Source organism: Lonchura striata, chromosome 4 (genome assembly GCF_046129695.1).
Source record: "Lonchura striata isolate bLonStr1 chromosome 4, bLonStr1.mat, whole genome shotgun sequence".
NCBI classification, from domain to species: Eukaryota; Metazoa; Chordata; class Aves; order Passeriformes; family Estrildidae; genus Lonchura; species Lonchura striata.
The window spans coordinates 17,471,950-17,488,954 of NC_134606.1; the positions used below are offsets into that span (position 1 = coordinate 17,471,950).

The 17,005-nt window shown below is 35.6% G+C and overlaps 1 protein-coding gene across 1 annotated transcript in view; it reads left to right on the forward strand.

The window, feature by feature from the left end:
- Nucleotides 1–651: 651 nt before the first annotated feature.
- LOC144246129 (cytosolic beta-glucosidase-like) overlaps nt 652–17,005 on the forward strand; it is a 32,539-nt gene continuing 16,185 nt past the window's right edge. The window contains 1 exon segment of the mRNA XM_077782578.1: nt 652–657. Within this exon segment, the coding sequence (XP_077638704.1) occupies nt 652–657 (6 nt within the window).

The window sequence follows — 17,005 nt, forward strand, 5'->3', positions numbered from 1 at the left end:
AATGAAAAACAAAACCTGGACTACTTCATTACAAATATAACAGTGCTTATGGCTTAAAAGAAGGTGATGGTGTTCTAGGTAGACAGATGGGTATTTGCACTGTTGTGTGAACAGTGCATATGAAAGAAAAGCTGTCTGATGCTTAAGCAATTCCAATGATTCAGAAGTTAAGCTTCCTGAAGAGGAATAGTTTGAAGTATTTCCTTCATTCCCAGATCTTTTCACCTTAGATTTTGTAGAACATTAACTGTAGAAAAGTCCCAGATTTATTGGCTGTATAATATTGCCTGAAGTAAGAGATTCTCTTTTTCTTCCCTGCATGGTATCTCGAACTCAGGGAGAAAATTTAGATGGAAAAACAGGAAGGAAAACACTATTGTGATAACAAAAATAAAGAAGACTAAACTGGCCAGAGGCAAGTGACAACTGAGTCCCACACTGATACAGGACTGTAGCTCAGACAACATGCTGCAGGACTGAGCCAAGCCTGAGCAATAGTCAGAAAAGCAAAAAGGGAGGATGATAACAAGCTCCCCTGGACTCGCAGTTGTACCCACAGCAATGGAGCAGGAGTCATGGGCACGCTGATGACCATAAGTAAGATGCTGCCTGTGAGACAGGGGTTGGCATCCTTGCTGTCGAGTACCCAAGATGCAGGTATGCTGACTATGGCACATGGCACAGCCCTACCATGCAGAGATGCAAAAAAAGCAGTCAGTGGATGGGAGAAGCACCGTGCCTTGCAGTGGCACTCCTTCAGAACTCAAACCCTTACCTTTCAGCAGGTGGAGCCACAGCAGTAGGTTATAGCTGCCTGCCTGGTTGCAGAGCTGTGTCATCGAAGTGATCTCTGTGGCACCCTCAATTTCTAAATAAAACTACAGTCTAAACAATCTGCAATGAGACTTGTACTCATCTCCCAGTACATTTTATCCATAGGATTATTTATAGTTCTGGTAAACAATTACAAGGCATAAAAAGTGGAATAGGAAGCATAATAAATAGCAATTAATACATCATTAAAGTTTTTCTTCCCAAGACAGGAGGAAATGGAGAAAACAATGCATTTTGATGTCAACATCAGCAAAATTTCTGGATTCTGCTCTTTGAGTACTTAATCATCCTGACATCTAGGCACTTCCATGGGAGTTTTGGCAGTGAAACTATCCAGGGAAAACTTTTTGTTCAAGCAGGTCCCTCAGACTGCTTTTTTTTTTTTTTTTCCAAAATAATGTGATTTTATCATGTTAAAACAGCATAATAAACATATTTCAAATTGTCTCTTGTAGGCAGTTGAGGTTTAAGTAATAATTTAAACTTCATTAAACAGTTATTATATATTAAACAAATAGCAGTTACATATTAAAACATATTTGCAGAGTATTATGACAGTGCAATAGGTCCATATCAATTTCACTGTTATGAATCTATTACATAACTTTTAATCTGATGAGTGTTTAATAATCAGTATTCATATAACATACACTAACTGTCCTATTAAATCTAAATTAATTGTGGCTCATGGAACATTAATTTAAAAGGTTGCCTATTTTCCCAGCAGATCTGATCTTTGTTTCATATTTTTCCATTAAAATTAGTGTTAAAGACTGAGTTTGTTTAATTTAAAATCTATTTACTAGGTGCTCTGAATACCTGTGAATCACATTCTGCTGAGTGTCTCTGCTAATAGCAATAATAAAGATTCTCACCCATTTTCTTCCAGTGTAATTAGCATTATCTGGAGATAATAATGATAATAAAATATCACATATTTGTGTGGGAAAAGGTGTCCCTATTGGCTGAAGGAGCTGACATTCAGCAGTTCATTAAAACCAGTGAGTCAAAATTTATAAGTAGGATTTGGAATTTCTAGTTTGCAAAACAACCGGCTCTCAGGAATGGATGCCATATTGAAAAATTTTAAATACTTTTCTTGTTTAAATGAATCATGATCCCCACAGTGATGATCTAAAAGTGACTATATCTCTTGTCATCCTCTGCAACAAATGTGAGAAGCTGCAATAACATTGCCTGTAGACCTTGATGAAGACTGCATTGCCATGAGCAATAATTGACATCAGAGTGTTTTGGTAAGAGAACTGAGATATTTCTTCATTGGAGAAAGGGTCAAGAATCCTTGAAATTAATGTCAGAAGAAACTGTTCAGTCATATAGTCTAACATATAAGAAGCCATCACAAGTCCATATTGAACTCATTGGATTGTAACTGATTGAAGCTCTCTATAAAGATATTTCTGAGAACATCCAGAGCTAGAGAATTTATTGCTTCTTTTAGTAATCTATTTCCAGTGACTGTTCACCTTCAGTTTTAAAAATCAGTTGTGCTTTTTAAAAAACTAGTATAAAGGCATTATTCAGTACTCTTTATCTAATGCACAGGAATTATGTAACAATACATTGAAATCATAACATCTTGCAGTCTTTTTAAAGCTAAATCATCTCTGTCTTACAAAGATCTTCCCTTCTGTGGACCTCTTCTTTAGTCCCTCCAGTTCTCAACCCCCATGCCACCCAAAAACAGTTGCCAAAACTATATACAGTATTCCAATACTAGCCTCATCAATGCCATACAACTTCTTTGTTCCTATTTACCATTATTTCCCATTACTGTGTTTTGTTTTTCAGCGACTGCACGTTGAGAACAGGAGCCCACTGAACTGTCTGTTAGTTTATAGATCTACCTTCAGTTCTTTGTCTAGGTACCATGCTCAGATATACCTGTATTGAAAACACAGGGATGTTTTAGCAATTGCTGAGCTATCCTTACACAGCATCAAGGCCTTTTCTTCTCACTCCACCCCAATAGTGAGGAGTCTGGAGACACACAAGGAACGGTCAGGGAACATGGCCAGGACAGCTGATCCCAACTGACTCAAGGGATATTCCATATACTGTGGCATCATGCTCAGCATATAAAGCTGAAGGGAAAAAGGGGACGCGAGGCACAGGTTGGGGGAGAAGGAGGAAGCAAGGCACATTTGAAGTGATAGTCAGTGTTGATGGTGCCCTGCTCTCCTGGAGATGTCTAACTAAACATCTGCCTGCCCATGGGAAGTGGTGAATTAATTCCTTGCTTTTTTTGGGTGGGCAGCTGTCCTGCGTTGTAAGATAAGCTTGTATTCTATTTGCCATCTGTTGAAGGTTGGGCAGGTTTGTTATCTCTCAAGAACAATGGTTTGCTCCGAAGAGGTAATGGTTTGTTAATGGGCCATTGACTGATTCAATGAAGGGCTGGTAACGTAACACCATCCCATTGTGAGATGTTCCACCCAGAGGGGGAAGCCAAGCACTCTTTTATTGAATAAAGGGGTAGCTTTTGGGGAGACGAAGCAGCTCTCTCTTGGCGGGACTCCCAGAGAAGCAGCTCTCTCTCTCTTTGCGGGATTTCGCGGAGAAGCAGCTCCTTCGGCGGAATTCCCAGAGAAGCAGCTGGAGCACGGTGAGGCGACGGCGGCGGAGCTCGGAGGCAGCCCCGGCGCAGAGGAAGACCGGCCCAACTGCCACCAGATCTTCAGAGAAAAACTATACCCTTCTAAAGATCACCACTGCAGCTGCAATTCATCAGCCACTGCAAGAGGAGCAATCATCCCAACCGGACTGCTACCAACACCCCGAATCCTCAGGTTGTGGACTTTATCACTAGTTTTGTTTGTACCGATTGCATTTGCCTTTTTAAATTGTTATCTAGTTTTCTCCTAGTAAAGAATTGTTACTCCCATTCCCATATCTTTGCCTGAGAGCCTTTTAATTTAAAAATCCTAGTAATTTGGAGGGAGGGGGTTTACCTTCTCCATTGCACAGGAGGCTTTAGCCCTCCTTCACAGACTCCTGTCTTGTCAAACCAAGACAGCAGCTTTTCCATTAAACTGTCTTTATCTCAACCCATGAGTTTTCTCTTTTACCTTTCCAGTTTTCTCCTCTATCTTACACCAGGGCAGTGAGCAAGCAGATGTTTGGGCCTTAGGTGGTGAGCAGGATTAAGCCATGACACTCACGGATAAAGCCAAAGATTACATAATTTTTGGCTCTTGCCATCTATTTCTTGCTATACAGCCTTAGCGCTGATGTTGTAGTCCTAGCTCTAGTTTGGCTGAAGCAGTGAACTTTAATCTCAGCTGATTCATACCTGAAGACACTAAACAAACAACTGACAACATTTTTCTTCACTGTCCCTCACACCCTGGAGAAATACACACTCACAGACAGCAAGAAGTACAGGAATTAAGAGAGGATATGGTATTGTGAGCCAAGGGTGGAAGGAACCTCACTACTCCTGTTTAAGCAGAACTTTCTCTTTTGCCCAATAATTCATTGGTTAATTGATCTAGATTTTATTAGTTGTACTATTGCTTACTGCTCAGTTTAATATCAATCAATGTTTCTTTGCCTCTGGAAAGCAATGGGAGGCTAAAATTTTATTACAATTTAAAAGAAGAGACTAAGTGAGGGTTGAGGAAAAATGAAGAAGAATTATAGGCCACTATTTAACTTCAATACCTGACAAATAACTAGAACAATTAGTAAAGCAAGAGCAATCAGTATGTAAACAGGTTGAAGAAAACGCAGTGATAAATTGGTAACACATTTGTAAAAAGCATAAATCAAGTGAAACCAAACTAATTGGTTTCTTCGATGAGGTAATGAATGCACAAAGCAAAAGTGGAAGACAGAATTTCTTAATATTAGTAAAACACTGATCCTGGTTGCACGTGGCATTCTCAAAAAGAAGTTTAGTTGGATTCAGTAGAACCAGCACAAAATGAACACACAGGTAAATAAATCAAACACTGAAAAACTTTTTGAGATGATAGGTGAGAGTAGATCAAAACCACTTTGTACAATCAAACATCTTACACAGCTCAATTTAGACATAAAGGGACTTTTTTTCTTAAGTCAAAAAAAAAAAACAACAACCCATAAAACAGCATCTCATGTAAGAAACACCTAAATAAAGAAACTGAGCAGACCAGCAAAAATGTCAGCCATTTTGGTTCTATGCCAGCACCAGAATAGCTTACATCAGCATCAGTTTTCTGCTACACAGCTGAGCTGCTTTATTTAGATACATTAAATATTCCAAAGCATATCTAAATAGAGCTTTCGTTGCTGCAGGATTATCTCAAATTTATTTATTGACGTTGCTTCTGTTGACTGGTATTTCTGTCCATTCATCTAAAATTGCAGGATTCATGAAATGTTTATGCCTTTTTGTTTTGACTGAAAAAAGATGTCTACTGGCAGTGTATGTCTTTGTGATATTTTGCTGTTTTCTTTATAAAAGCTAATAAAGATTCATATGATTATTTATTTGTTTTTTCCACAGCAAATAGTCATGCTGTTGGCAGATATGGCCATGTGATGGTTTTCAATATTGATTTTTGGTGAAGAGGAGAAAAGTCACCTATGTTTTTTGACAACTAAGAGAATATTTGGCTTTTAAGAATATAGAAACATGTTCTTCTCCCAAAAGCCCATGTGCAAAGAGGCAATAGATGATAGAGATATAAGATCCCAAGATATCAATGAGAGACACTTTATAAGACTTACAGACAGCAACTGTAGAAGGAACATCAGCTCTGTCATCATTGTCAAGACTTTTCATTGCAGTTAGTGAAAAGGAACACTTTTAGAAGTTTTAAAGGATGATTATAGTTGTGTTTGCAGATTCTTATGAGACAACCTTTCCAAGTTAAGAAGGGTAGCACACACCTGAACAGCAGGTCAGCCAATCAAGTCAGACAATAAAAAACAACAAATGTGTTTTAGTGTTAGAATAAAAATATAATGGTGAAAGAAGACATCAGTTGTAAAAAAAAAAAAAAGACTTAAATGCAAAGCATAGAGAATAGGCAGATGTAATAAACAGTGGTTTATACAAGAAAAAGCAAATACTATTAATTGTTAAAGAGCTTATTGTGCCTGCACATAGACTTCAGTAGTGTTCATTTTAAAGTATAATTAATATATATATATACATATATATGCCACAAAAAAAAAAATCCTAGTCAGTAAAACTTTTGCCGTGGTCATTTCTATACCCTTAATGTAATCCAGATTGCATTGAAGTTGAAAAAAATGCAAAATTGCCTCTGACTTTCCAAGGAATGGCTTTGCACTCATAAGCAGTGAGCCTTCTCAGTTCAGTAAAGTACCACACAACTTGAATAGTTAATTTTTTTAAAAAGGGCAAGAATACAATATTATTAGATAGATTTGGGTTAAAAAGTTATGAGCTTGTAAATAGTAGAAAATTACTTCACTAGGTTTTTTTCAGGGAAAAAGATGAAGGTAGCTTTGTTTTCCCTCATAATGAATGATACCTCAAATGTGTGTACTAGTAAAATCACAATATTGTCTTAGGATAAATTTAAGGGTTTAAAATACATAATTAAAATGGATGAATTTAGGATGAATTTATAACTCAATTTCTGCTTAGATATATTCATTTTATAGAAATGGCAGCAACCTTTAATAGCATACAAATACTTATTAGTCCTGCTTGCTGAGAAGAAAATAAAGGGTACATGCAATATACAGAGGGGAGATGTTGCTTATGATGGGCGGAATAGACTAAACAAGAGTGACAGTGGAGCTGCTGCTGGTGGAGGCCCACATGGCTGGAGTTGATGCAGTGTGAAAAGAGAAGACATGAGATCTTTTAGGTTACTCTCAGCAGGCTGTAAGGGCATTTTAAGAAGCTCACATAACACTACCTCTTCTTGCAGAGGGAGTAATGTGCCAGGAATGCTTTCAAAACTTGCTGGGAGTAGTACACCCTATTTAATATCCTATTTTTTACATTCCAGGTAATTGTCAGCCTTTTTTTAGACGCTGGTTTTTTGAAGAAGCACAATGAATGGTACAGAGATTTACATAGCCTCCAAAGTTTACAATTCTTTGTTGTGAGTTATAATGGATATAGATACTTCTACTCTAAAACTGAAACCATTTGTTACAGCATACCTAAACAAATTTATTCATAAGTAACAATACTTCCATTAAAAAAAAAAAACAAACCAGCTTCTGATATAGGGAGGTCTAATCAGAGCTTAAAATACATTTTTAAGAATGTTTCCTAAATTATAATGAAGGGTATTTTTTTCCTTTTTTAATTGAAAAGCTGTAATATAAATAACTATGTAGAAACACATACAGAAAAGTAGTTCTCAAAGTTTTAAAGTGTTTTTGAGATCTACCCCACAGAAGTGCATTAGGTCACATACATGTAAGTAAGAATGCAAATAACAAATGTTAAGATGTGAAAATGCATATGCCCTTTCAGAATGCCTTTAGAAAAAAAGGGGAAAAAAAAGCAACTGTAAAAAGAAATGGGGGCTGTGTGATTCTCTGAAGGTGAAGAAATTTGAATTACAGCTGTATAGGAAATTTCAGGCTCAGAGCCTCATAGTTACTATTCACCAATTGCTAGTCTACAATGAATAACAGAAAAGTTAATACTTTGAAGATTCTTAACAAATCTATTAGCATAATTCATTTACAAAGACATACCTCCTAAAAATCTCTACCAAAATTTTTTTTCCAATCAAAGAGGTACAACTTCTTCTGAGGTGTAGCAAAGAGTACCATGCAGTGGTCTGCCATGCAATTATCTAAACCAAGAATCAAAGGCAATTCTGAGTAAGACTAGATGGTGGGAGCAGGAAGATTTTAAAAGGCAGAATTTTATTACTGGATGACATTTAGCCAAGGAAAATAGTACAGTATGTATTATCTGTTTCATTGAGTCTAGTCCAATTGCCATTTGCAACCTGGAAGACAACTTTTCTAAAATGACCATGGGGGAACATGTGGCTTCTTGTGGGACCTATAACCAAGAGATGCCAAAACCCTATAACACTAAAAAACCCTGTAACACTAGTCCTTGCAGATACTGCCTGTAGGAGAGGCAATCTATAACACAGCTCTGTACAGCAATGTGGCCATGGCAGCACCAAGATCAGTACCCGCTTGCCATCCACATATGTATGGGAGCCTTTAGTCAATTGCACAATTACTATAAAAATAACAGTACTATCAACACATCAACTAGTTAGCTGAAACTCAACCTCTGTAAGTACACAGAGCTTATCACAACCTTCATTACAGAATAAATTTTCTACTGAAAGGAAAACTGATAGGTTGAGATTCTGTGTTTCCCCAAAGTGCCATTTGTTCAGTTACTCACTTTGCCTGGATTTAGATAGAGTGAACTGACTTTAACTTCATGCAGTTTTCAGCTTTCATACAAAGTGCTTAAGCCTTCTCCAGCCCTTGGCATAGGCTGAGATGAAGTTCATTTGCTCATTGGGAACTTGTGTGCTTTCTTCTGAAGATGCTGATTATTGCCACACACAGAATACTCACATATTTGGATGCACTGAATCTATTCCAGTATATCATGCCTTATGATCCTAGCTGATAAACAGGTTTCACTGAAAAAGTACAATGAAAATGCTAAAGGAAAGGGAAGGTGGGATGACCTTCTCAGGCCATGACAGCAGGTGTAGGGAAGCAAAGCTGCATTAATTTCAATTAATTTATTTATTAATGACACTGAAAAAAATTAGCATTGGAAGTACCTGAAGAGACTTTAATTTATGGTAAATTAAATTATTCTATAGTAGTATTCCATATGTTTTAACATAACATAACCTTGTTTGTGTGAATAATTGCAGTGTGCTAACATAGGCACATTTACCCAAATTTCACATAATTGTAAATCAATAGCCTAATTTTACTAGGTTTGCCCATTTTTTTCACTAGATAAAGCCTTTTATCATCCACGATGGAATGATGACCATGGCTCTTCATTTTTGTAATATAAAGGGTAGCTTCTCCCATACAATTTTTGACAGCCTTGTGAAGTTGAGTTCACCTAATGCCCAGCCTGTGCTTTCTCAACACCTTACCCAAGTCAAATGCAGTCAAATTTTATGTGACTCCCTATGGACAGGAAGCTTAGAGTTTGTATTCATATAGTTTGAATTCATTTAAGCTAAGACCATAACCACCATTTAATCTACTTCATGTCGAACGATTGAAACCTTTATGACTTTGGAGCCAGGTAAAAGTGCTGCAAGTATTAGCAAGTTTATATTTCTGATTTAAAATGCCTGGGCTACTTGAGCTGACACTATGCATCTGCCTTGCTTAGGTAGCCTTTGTCAATGAAAGACCCTCATTCTCAACATTTGTGCCCTAGACAGTTTGGCAAGTCATTGTGTTTTATCATTGGAGTATGCTCCAGTTTTCCTAGGCTCTTTTCTGAATAGAGTATGTACTATCAGGAGAACTATTTTCTTCATAAACAATGCCCATGTTGAAAACTTATTTATAAAATTCACCTGCTTTATAGTCAAGCAAAATGTGAAAATAAAATGGTTATTTTAGGGTCTTAAAGATGCACAGCTGAAGATCTTCTTCCTCTCCAAAATGCAAATGCTATTAAAATCACTTTTTCAGCAATTAAAGAGCATTAGGTAGACTTTCAGTTAAGATAAATTTACCTCAAAAATGTATTCATCACTCCCTTCAAAAGTAAAGCCCCAAAGCAAAATACACATAAAATTTTAGCTTTAGTCAAAGCTAAAATTAGCCATGCTGATTAAGTGGATTTTGCATAACCTTAACTATTAATCCCTCATATTGGTCTTCTTTTCTTTTAAAAATCTTTAAGTACCAATAACCTAAAGGTTTATAGAGTCACTTTTTAATACTACTTAGTTAAGATTTAATCCTTTGTATAGTAGTTAACATTGGAACCATCTTTTAATAGCACAAGATTTCTAACATGCACTTGCTGAACAAAACAGACATTTTCCATTCCAGGGAAATAATGGTAATACACATAGAGCAGAAGAAGTTTGATTTAAAGAATTTAAAAATGTACTTACAAGAGATAAAATGGAACTAACAGTAAATTAATCTCTCAGTTTTCACTCTTTCCTTAAATAGTATTTTTTTCATGCCTAATTCTTTCCCTTTCCATTTTCTTTAACTCAGCTCCTTATTTTCTAACAGCTAGATTGCCTCCCATCTTACCTGGCTAAGCAAGACATAAATTACATTTTCCAGAAGACCAATAATGAATTTGACTCCAAATCTTTTTTTGAAAGGAGCCCCTGTTTTATAGACACTTCTGAAAAGTCAAGATAGTACTGAGTCCTGGATCATTCTGTTGCTGTCAGAGGGAAATTAAATTACTGCCTTTAAAAGTTGAAATTGTTCCTATTTTCAGAGTAGGTCAAGGAGGAGTGAAGTAAGTTGTTCTTCATAAAGTGGTGTGCCTTTGCAAACTTGGACTCTTGTTCAGGGCTGGTCCTGCTGACAGAGGGTGCTTTCTCTGAAGATTTATCCCACACCTTTTGTTTCAGATTTGCTCCAGGCTAAGAGTGCAAATATCACTAGCTACCCCAGCTCAGCTGACACCTGGAAGCTCATAACTCCTTTGTGTCCCTAGCCCTGCCTCAGCATTTCATAGCATTTGCTCATCTGCCTGTTTTTTTACAAAAAGTAATCAACCTTCACATTTTGTAATAATTTGCATTTTCTGATATTTATCTTTTTAGCACCAATAATTTGAAAAGAGTTTGGCAGCACCACCAATCCTGCTTCCTTCACTTTAATAATAATTAACAGAAATTGAAAAAACAAAATAAAAAGAAAAAGCTATTATAGGTAGCAGGTAATTATAGCTCACACTTGTGTTTTGCCAGTCAAACAATTTTAAAAATCAATTATAAGGCAAATTATTTGAGTAGTAAATATTTTTGCTCTTTTATATCAGCTAAGGTTTTTTTTTTCATCTGTGTTTGAGCATTAATTCATTAATTGTTTTAAACATCACTTCATCAGCAGTAAACTCAAAGCAGCTGACAATTGTGTTTTGTTTATATATTTGATCAATACAACCAGCTGAAAACTTTCAGATCATTGATTGTGTCATGTTCTGCTGAGTAATTGGCCAGTAGAGCTGGGTGTTTGGAAACTGATGACTTAGAGGTTCAAAGGTCATAACAGCAAGAAACTGAAGCTGGCTAAAACAGACTTTCTTTTCTTCTTTGTCTTACTCCTTTGCAGGTGGTCTTCTGGATGATCTGTGATCTCATCTCTAATCTTCATTATACTTTTCTTCTTTTTTTAAGACAGATTTTAAGATATATTGTTGTTCCATTGATCACCTTAGACTGCTGTCTGTACTGCATTGTAAAAGTACTAGCAATGGTATTCCAAATGGAGAGCATAGTGACATTTATAGGGTTTTTAAATATTTCCTTTCTGTCCTTTTCAGCTATTTATGACTTTGTCAAACTTTTTTCACCTTCACAGATGACATTTCTTGGATATGATCGTTGACCACAGGTCAATTTTATCCTAGTTCACTTATTAAGTTTGAGGGGGAAAAAAATATCATCCAGTTTTGTGATCTTAAGTCATGTAACACTTTGCTTTTCCTTACATGGAGGGTTGTGGGTATTTTCTTACATAGCTTTAAGCAAGACTCATACCTGAAGACTTTGAAATTTATCTGAGAGAACACTTAGTATAGATATGTTCTTTTCAGTGCTTTTTTACCAATCTGTTCCTATTCAATAGACTTATACAGATTATCCAAACTCTATTTCTTTTTAATTGGTATGGACCTTGTTTAGAAAGAGCTTTAAGAAATAAATTAAATTATGAATTGCCAATGTTTGGAAAATTTAATTACTTCCTCCCCTCTTGAAGTTGTTCCTGTCTCAGAACAAGTACATGTAAGCATTTATCTCACTAAATGATGCAGTGACATTGCATGGGAGACAAGCACCCAGGAGAGATTGCACCATGGTCAAGGAACACAAAGAGACACAGTGCCTGCAGAAGTGCCTGTCTGAGCAGAATGAATGAACTCATGGGAGGTTACAAGTATCAAATGCTGTGAGTGGGATAATGGCATTAATCCACAGAATTCCCTGAATTATGCTCAAATAACCAAACAATTTTTTTTCTTTTTCCCAGCCTTAAACAAACATTTTCTTAATTTATCTTAGTGATGAATAACTATGCAAACTTATTATTCAAGCTGTAATGATTGTTAAGAGGATAAATTTTAAAGTGCTTTAAGTGGACAGTGACAGAGGTATGCCACAATGGAAAAGCATAGCAGTTTTTTTATGTGTCCAACGGAAAAACTATTGTTTTCAGATAGAGTGTCACTTTTGTAAAAATTCTAGTCCCATAGTCAAGTACTTATCCATCCTCTTAGTAGCTTGTGGTCACAACTCTCCTCAAAAGGAGATCTAATTATGTCTTTTATAAAATCACCTCTTTCCCTTACAGATTCACAGGAAAAATTTGAATGATAAAAAGGTAATTTCTAATGTCATTACAGTGTTCCTATTTTAGTTGGTTGTGTACAGAACACATACCTTTAATATTTTCTTCTCCATAGAAGTTGAGATTCTGTAGTATTGGCTTTAATAGGCAATCATTCAACTTTTAAACTTTTCAGATGCAAAATAAATTCAGTACAGGAAACTTGCTATTGCAAAGTTATGGATGAAAATATATATTTCAGCATCCATTCAGCAGTACATGCAGGTTACTGCAGAGAAGGGCAGAGCTGAGATACATGGGTTTGGGTTTCAGGTCTTGTTTCTGACATTTTAACATTTCAGTTACAAAGCTCCGTTAATGTCAGTTTTTGAAGAAACATACGGAGTTCCAAATTCTGTTGTGCATTCCAACAGTCATGCCTGCCAGAACAAAACAGAGCTGTATATTTGCTTTCAGTGTATACCTCAATATGATAGACAATTAAAGCTAACAAAAAACTTTCAATTTTTATATATTTACTTTTTTTACTTTATAATTTTTATATATTGTAAAGTAAACATCTATCTGCATGTTTTCTTAGTTTTTCAGAAATTCAGGTAATTCTGCAGTAGATATGAGAAGGTACAGATAGGTATTGTCCTCTGGAAAGGACATGTGCCTGATGAAAGATCTAAATATTTTCCTAATCCTGATACTGATCTTTTGTGTGGCCTTTGAGAAATCATTTCTCTTTTCATTAGGGGCTCTTTTCTCCTATATATTGTCTTTCCAGGGACAAAGAAAGATCTGTGCATAACAGCATTATAATCCATTATAATCTTTTTGCACCAAATGCTTCTAGTATTGTGGCAGTAAACAATTGAACAATTGGTATGAATATACTTGTTTTTCTTTTTTCTTTTTTTTTTTTTTAATTTTTTATTTTAAGGATTATTTTTCTTTTGGCAGTGTTATTCCCTATGTATTGTGTTCACATTCCATTGTTTCATTTATGAATATCTTTCTTTTGAAAACTCAGCGTATTCAAGGGAAAAAAAAATGAAAAAGGTTCAACTTAGTATCACTTTATTTTTAAAGAGAGAACAAACCACTGTCTAGGGAAAATAATGACTATAAAGTATTCCAGGGTAATAAACAGGTATAGTGATAAACAGAAGTTACAAAAATCACAAGATCTTCTCTTAAACGTGTTTCCAGCTTGCTGACATTCTCAATGAACTATTGTAGGAGAACAAAGATATTGTTCATTTTAAACCTTCTCTTTGAATAGCAAAGGTATGGTTAAGGCACTAATCCAGCTGGATAACAATTGCAAGCTCTATAACCAATTGCACATGACACAAAGCATGATGAATGATACATATTTTGGATCTGTTCTAAGCATCAATCCAGGGCTGTATTCTGTAACTGCAGGAAAAATACCAAACCTGCAGCCTTTAGAAAACCCTTAGAAATCTTGTATATAGCACGAGGATTTGGCTAATCTTGAATATGAGAAGGAGAGTGAAATAAAACACCCAAATCCCTTTTGCAACACCTATTATCATCCGATGACATAGTGGAAGTTCAGCCATGTTGAAAGAAGACTGCAAAAGTATCTTTAAATATATCAGTTACAGTCATATAAAAAGAATATTTTGATGGAGAAACATTTTTTATAATATTCATATGTTATTCTCTCCTCCTTTTATTTTATTCCAGTTCATTAAATATTTTTTTTTTTTTGTGGTGGAAGTTAAGACTTGATCCAACTGTCAATGACTAATGGAAAGCTTTTGTTGATTTTGTTTGTAGACCCTGTGTCCAAATATAGTCCAAAATGGAAACCTTTGGGTATTCTACTTGTGGAAAAGGAAAAGTGATAGAATTTGCATTTCTTCTACTGTACCCTGGGGAATTACCTACTAAGATGTTTAAAAGGAGGAAAACAATGAGTATGGAAAGATGAGGTCTAAAAGGAAATTACTATGACTTTTTATTTTTTTTCCCTTACAGTTGAAAACTGAGATTTAGAACTGAGATATCTTGTCAGAATGCAGCATTATGGTACACTTTTTATCAAAAAGATACCCAGGATGCCAAGAAGAAGGAAAGAATAAAAGAAATTTTTGGGTTCAGCATAGGATAACCAATACATGCTGCTTAAGACACTCATCTGGTTATTGAGAAATGCATATTCTAACCTGTCTCAGACTAAACAAGAACTAGATCCTTGTAAAAAAATCATTTAAGATGTTTAATAACCATTACATCTATTCTTCATTGTTTAAGGCCACAAGTCTGGCTGCCTTTTTGTTTTCAGCCTCAAATTTATATCAGAGAGATATTTAGATTAGAGGCATCTAAAGCATGAAATTTCTGCAGAAAGGAAACAAGATAGATTTAGCACTCTAGGCACTGACTGAGGAGTGAATAAAAATTGGGACACTAATGACACATTCTTGTCATCTTACCTCTCTTGCCATTCTATTAAGCTTCCATAAATTTGGACCCACTGTAAACCTTGGAGAAGAAATACACATTACATAAGCTCAATGGAGAACTTGTTAATGTTTGGTTGTGTAATCTGCCAAAGATTCTGTCTGCTTTGAGAACGCTTCAGCCCCCATCATCTTTTCATTAAGTGGATTGGACTGCTCCTACAGAGCTGGAGCAGTCTCCATGCTAGAATTTGGAGGCCCAACAAAAGTTCGCCTGTCATTCTCCTGCTACTGCCAAAGGCTGTGTTTTAAAAAAATGCAAAAGACAAACAAAAACAAAATTGAGGCTAAGATCATGAACACAGGCCAGAAACAGAGTATAAAATAATTGGTAATCTGTCGAGCACAGTCTGCTGGAGAACTTGGAACTCAACACAAAGTTACTCACTCTTTGGCAAGGAAACAAATAACTGCAACCAGCAGCAAGGTCCACATAAAGGGTAACAGCTTTCTATTGCTACAACTTCTTGCCTTGGCTCAGACTGCGAGGAGAGTGATGTGGGTAGTAGCACCACCATTGGACAGATTTTAAATACTTTTAATAAGCTGCTATATGTATTCTGCCAAATAGTGGTAATTCACAAAATCTATTTTTCAAAAGCTAGAAAATAAAAGGTTGCCTTCATTCCCCTCCCCAGTCTATGCTGTAGATGGTGTTGTCTGTTAATTACCTAAATACAATTTTTTCTACATACCTCCATAGGAATGTGAGGAACCAGAAACATTCCTAAGAGCTCAGTATGGATGTGTGCCAAATATCCACATCCCCAGAGCTCTCTAACTGTTGCCTCCTATGGGATATTGATCACTCAGCAGCCAAAAATGCTCATACAACAACCATTACTAGTTCTATTCACCAGTTTAGTCTGAAGGGCAATTAAGAGACAATCAAAGGAGCTTGATCTAAAAATAAACTTGCTTACCCATCAACTCCACTTTTTTTGTTGTCTGATTATAAAATTCTGGAGTATTTTGTCAGAAGGAGGAAAAATATTTTTGATTTCATCTACAGTATGTCATAGTTCAGTTTACTCTGTGCCAAACTAAAATATGAGGGGAGTCAAGGAACTTAAATTGAAAGAGACACTGTATTTCTCCATGTGACTTCTTTATTAACAACACAACTTTTGTGATAGTAAAAAGGTCAGTGCTGCCTCATGATGCCTACTGTATTCTTTAATATTTTTTAAAATGTGTGGGTTGAAATCAAGAAATAGAAAGCTATGTTAAACAATTGTGTTGATTTTTTTTCATTTTATTCTATTAGATTAGCTTCAGAGTCAGGTGCATGTTTTGAGGTATTTCCAGAATAACATAGTCCTGAGATATCACTGCACATCTGTAATATTGTTTGGAAGACTACATATATTTGTGTGTATATATGTGTGCATATGTATGCATAAAACTCAAGCTGTTTGAAAAATAACCTGCGTTTACTGAATTTCAAATAGGTATTTGAATTAATTTGTCAAATTAAAGTGCTGTTGTACATCTCCTTTTCCAGGTGCAAGCAATAGTGCTCACTACTATTTTGCAGAAGGAAAAGAAGTACAATGGATAGTATTTATTGCAAAAGGAAAAAATATTTACAGGATAATGGGGTGGCACAAATCTTTTGAAAAATAATATCAACTACTGTCTCTCAGAGTGTACTGCCATTTAATAGTAGATGGTTCTATATTGCTGATACAGGGAAGTGAATTTTATGTAAATGCACTAATATAATGGGATTTCTTAATCCTGACTGGTGGAAGAAGCTTTTCAAGCATATTTGCTGAAGTCATAGTCAATGTCATTAGTCATAGTCAGTGACTTGGGAAACAGAATTTCTGGAAGAAAAAGAAAATGAAAGATATAGTTTCAGTGCTGTATAAGCTAGTTGCACTATTTCAAGCTAATTCTGAAAACAAATAGTGGGACTCAGCAGGACTTTATACATATTATAAATGCTAAAATAATTTTGTTTTGTCAATATATCCCCAGTATAAAATTGGTCTGGGCAGAGTCCTTTTCCTGGTTTATTCTATGATTGTGTTAAAATAACTAAAAACTATAAAAAATCCCCAAAACAAACAAGTAATAAAAACCCAAAACATTTAAAGGAAAAAAAAAAAGGCAGTAAAAATTGTTAAGAAATTTTAGTTGAGAAAACCTGTATATAAATGAAGAAAAAAAAAGTGCTTCTGTGA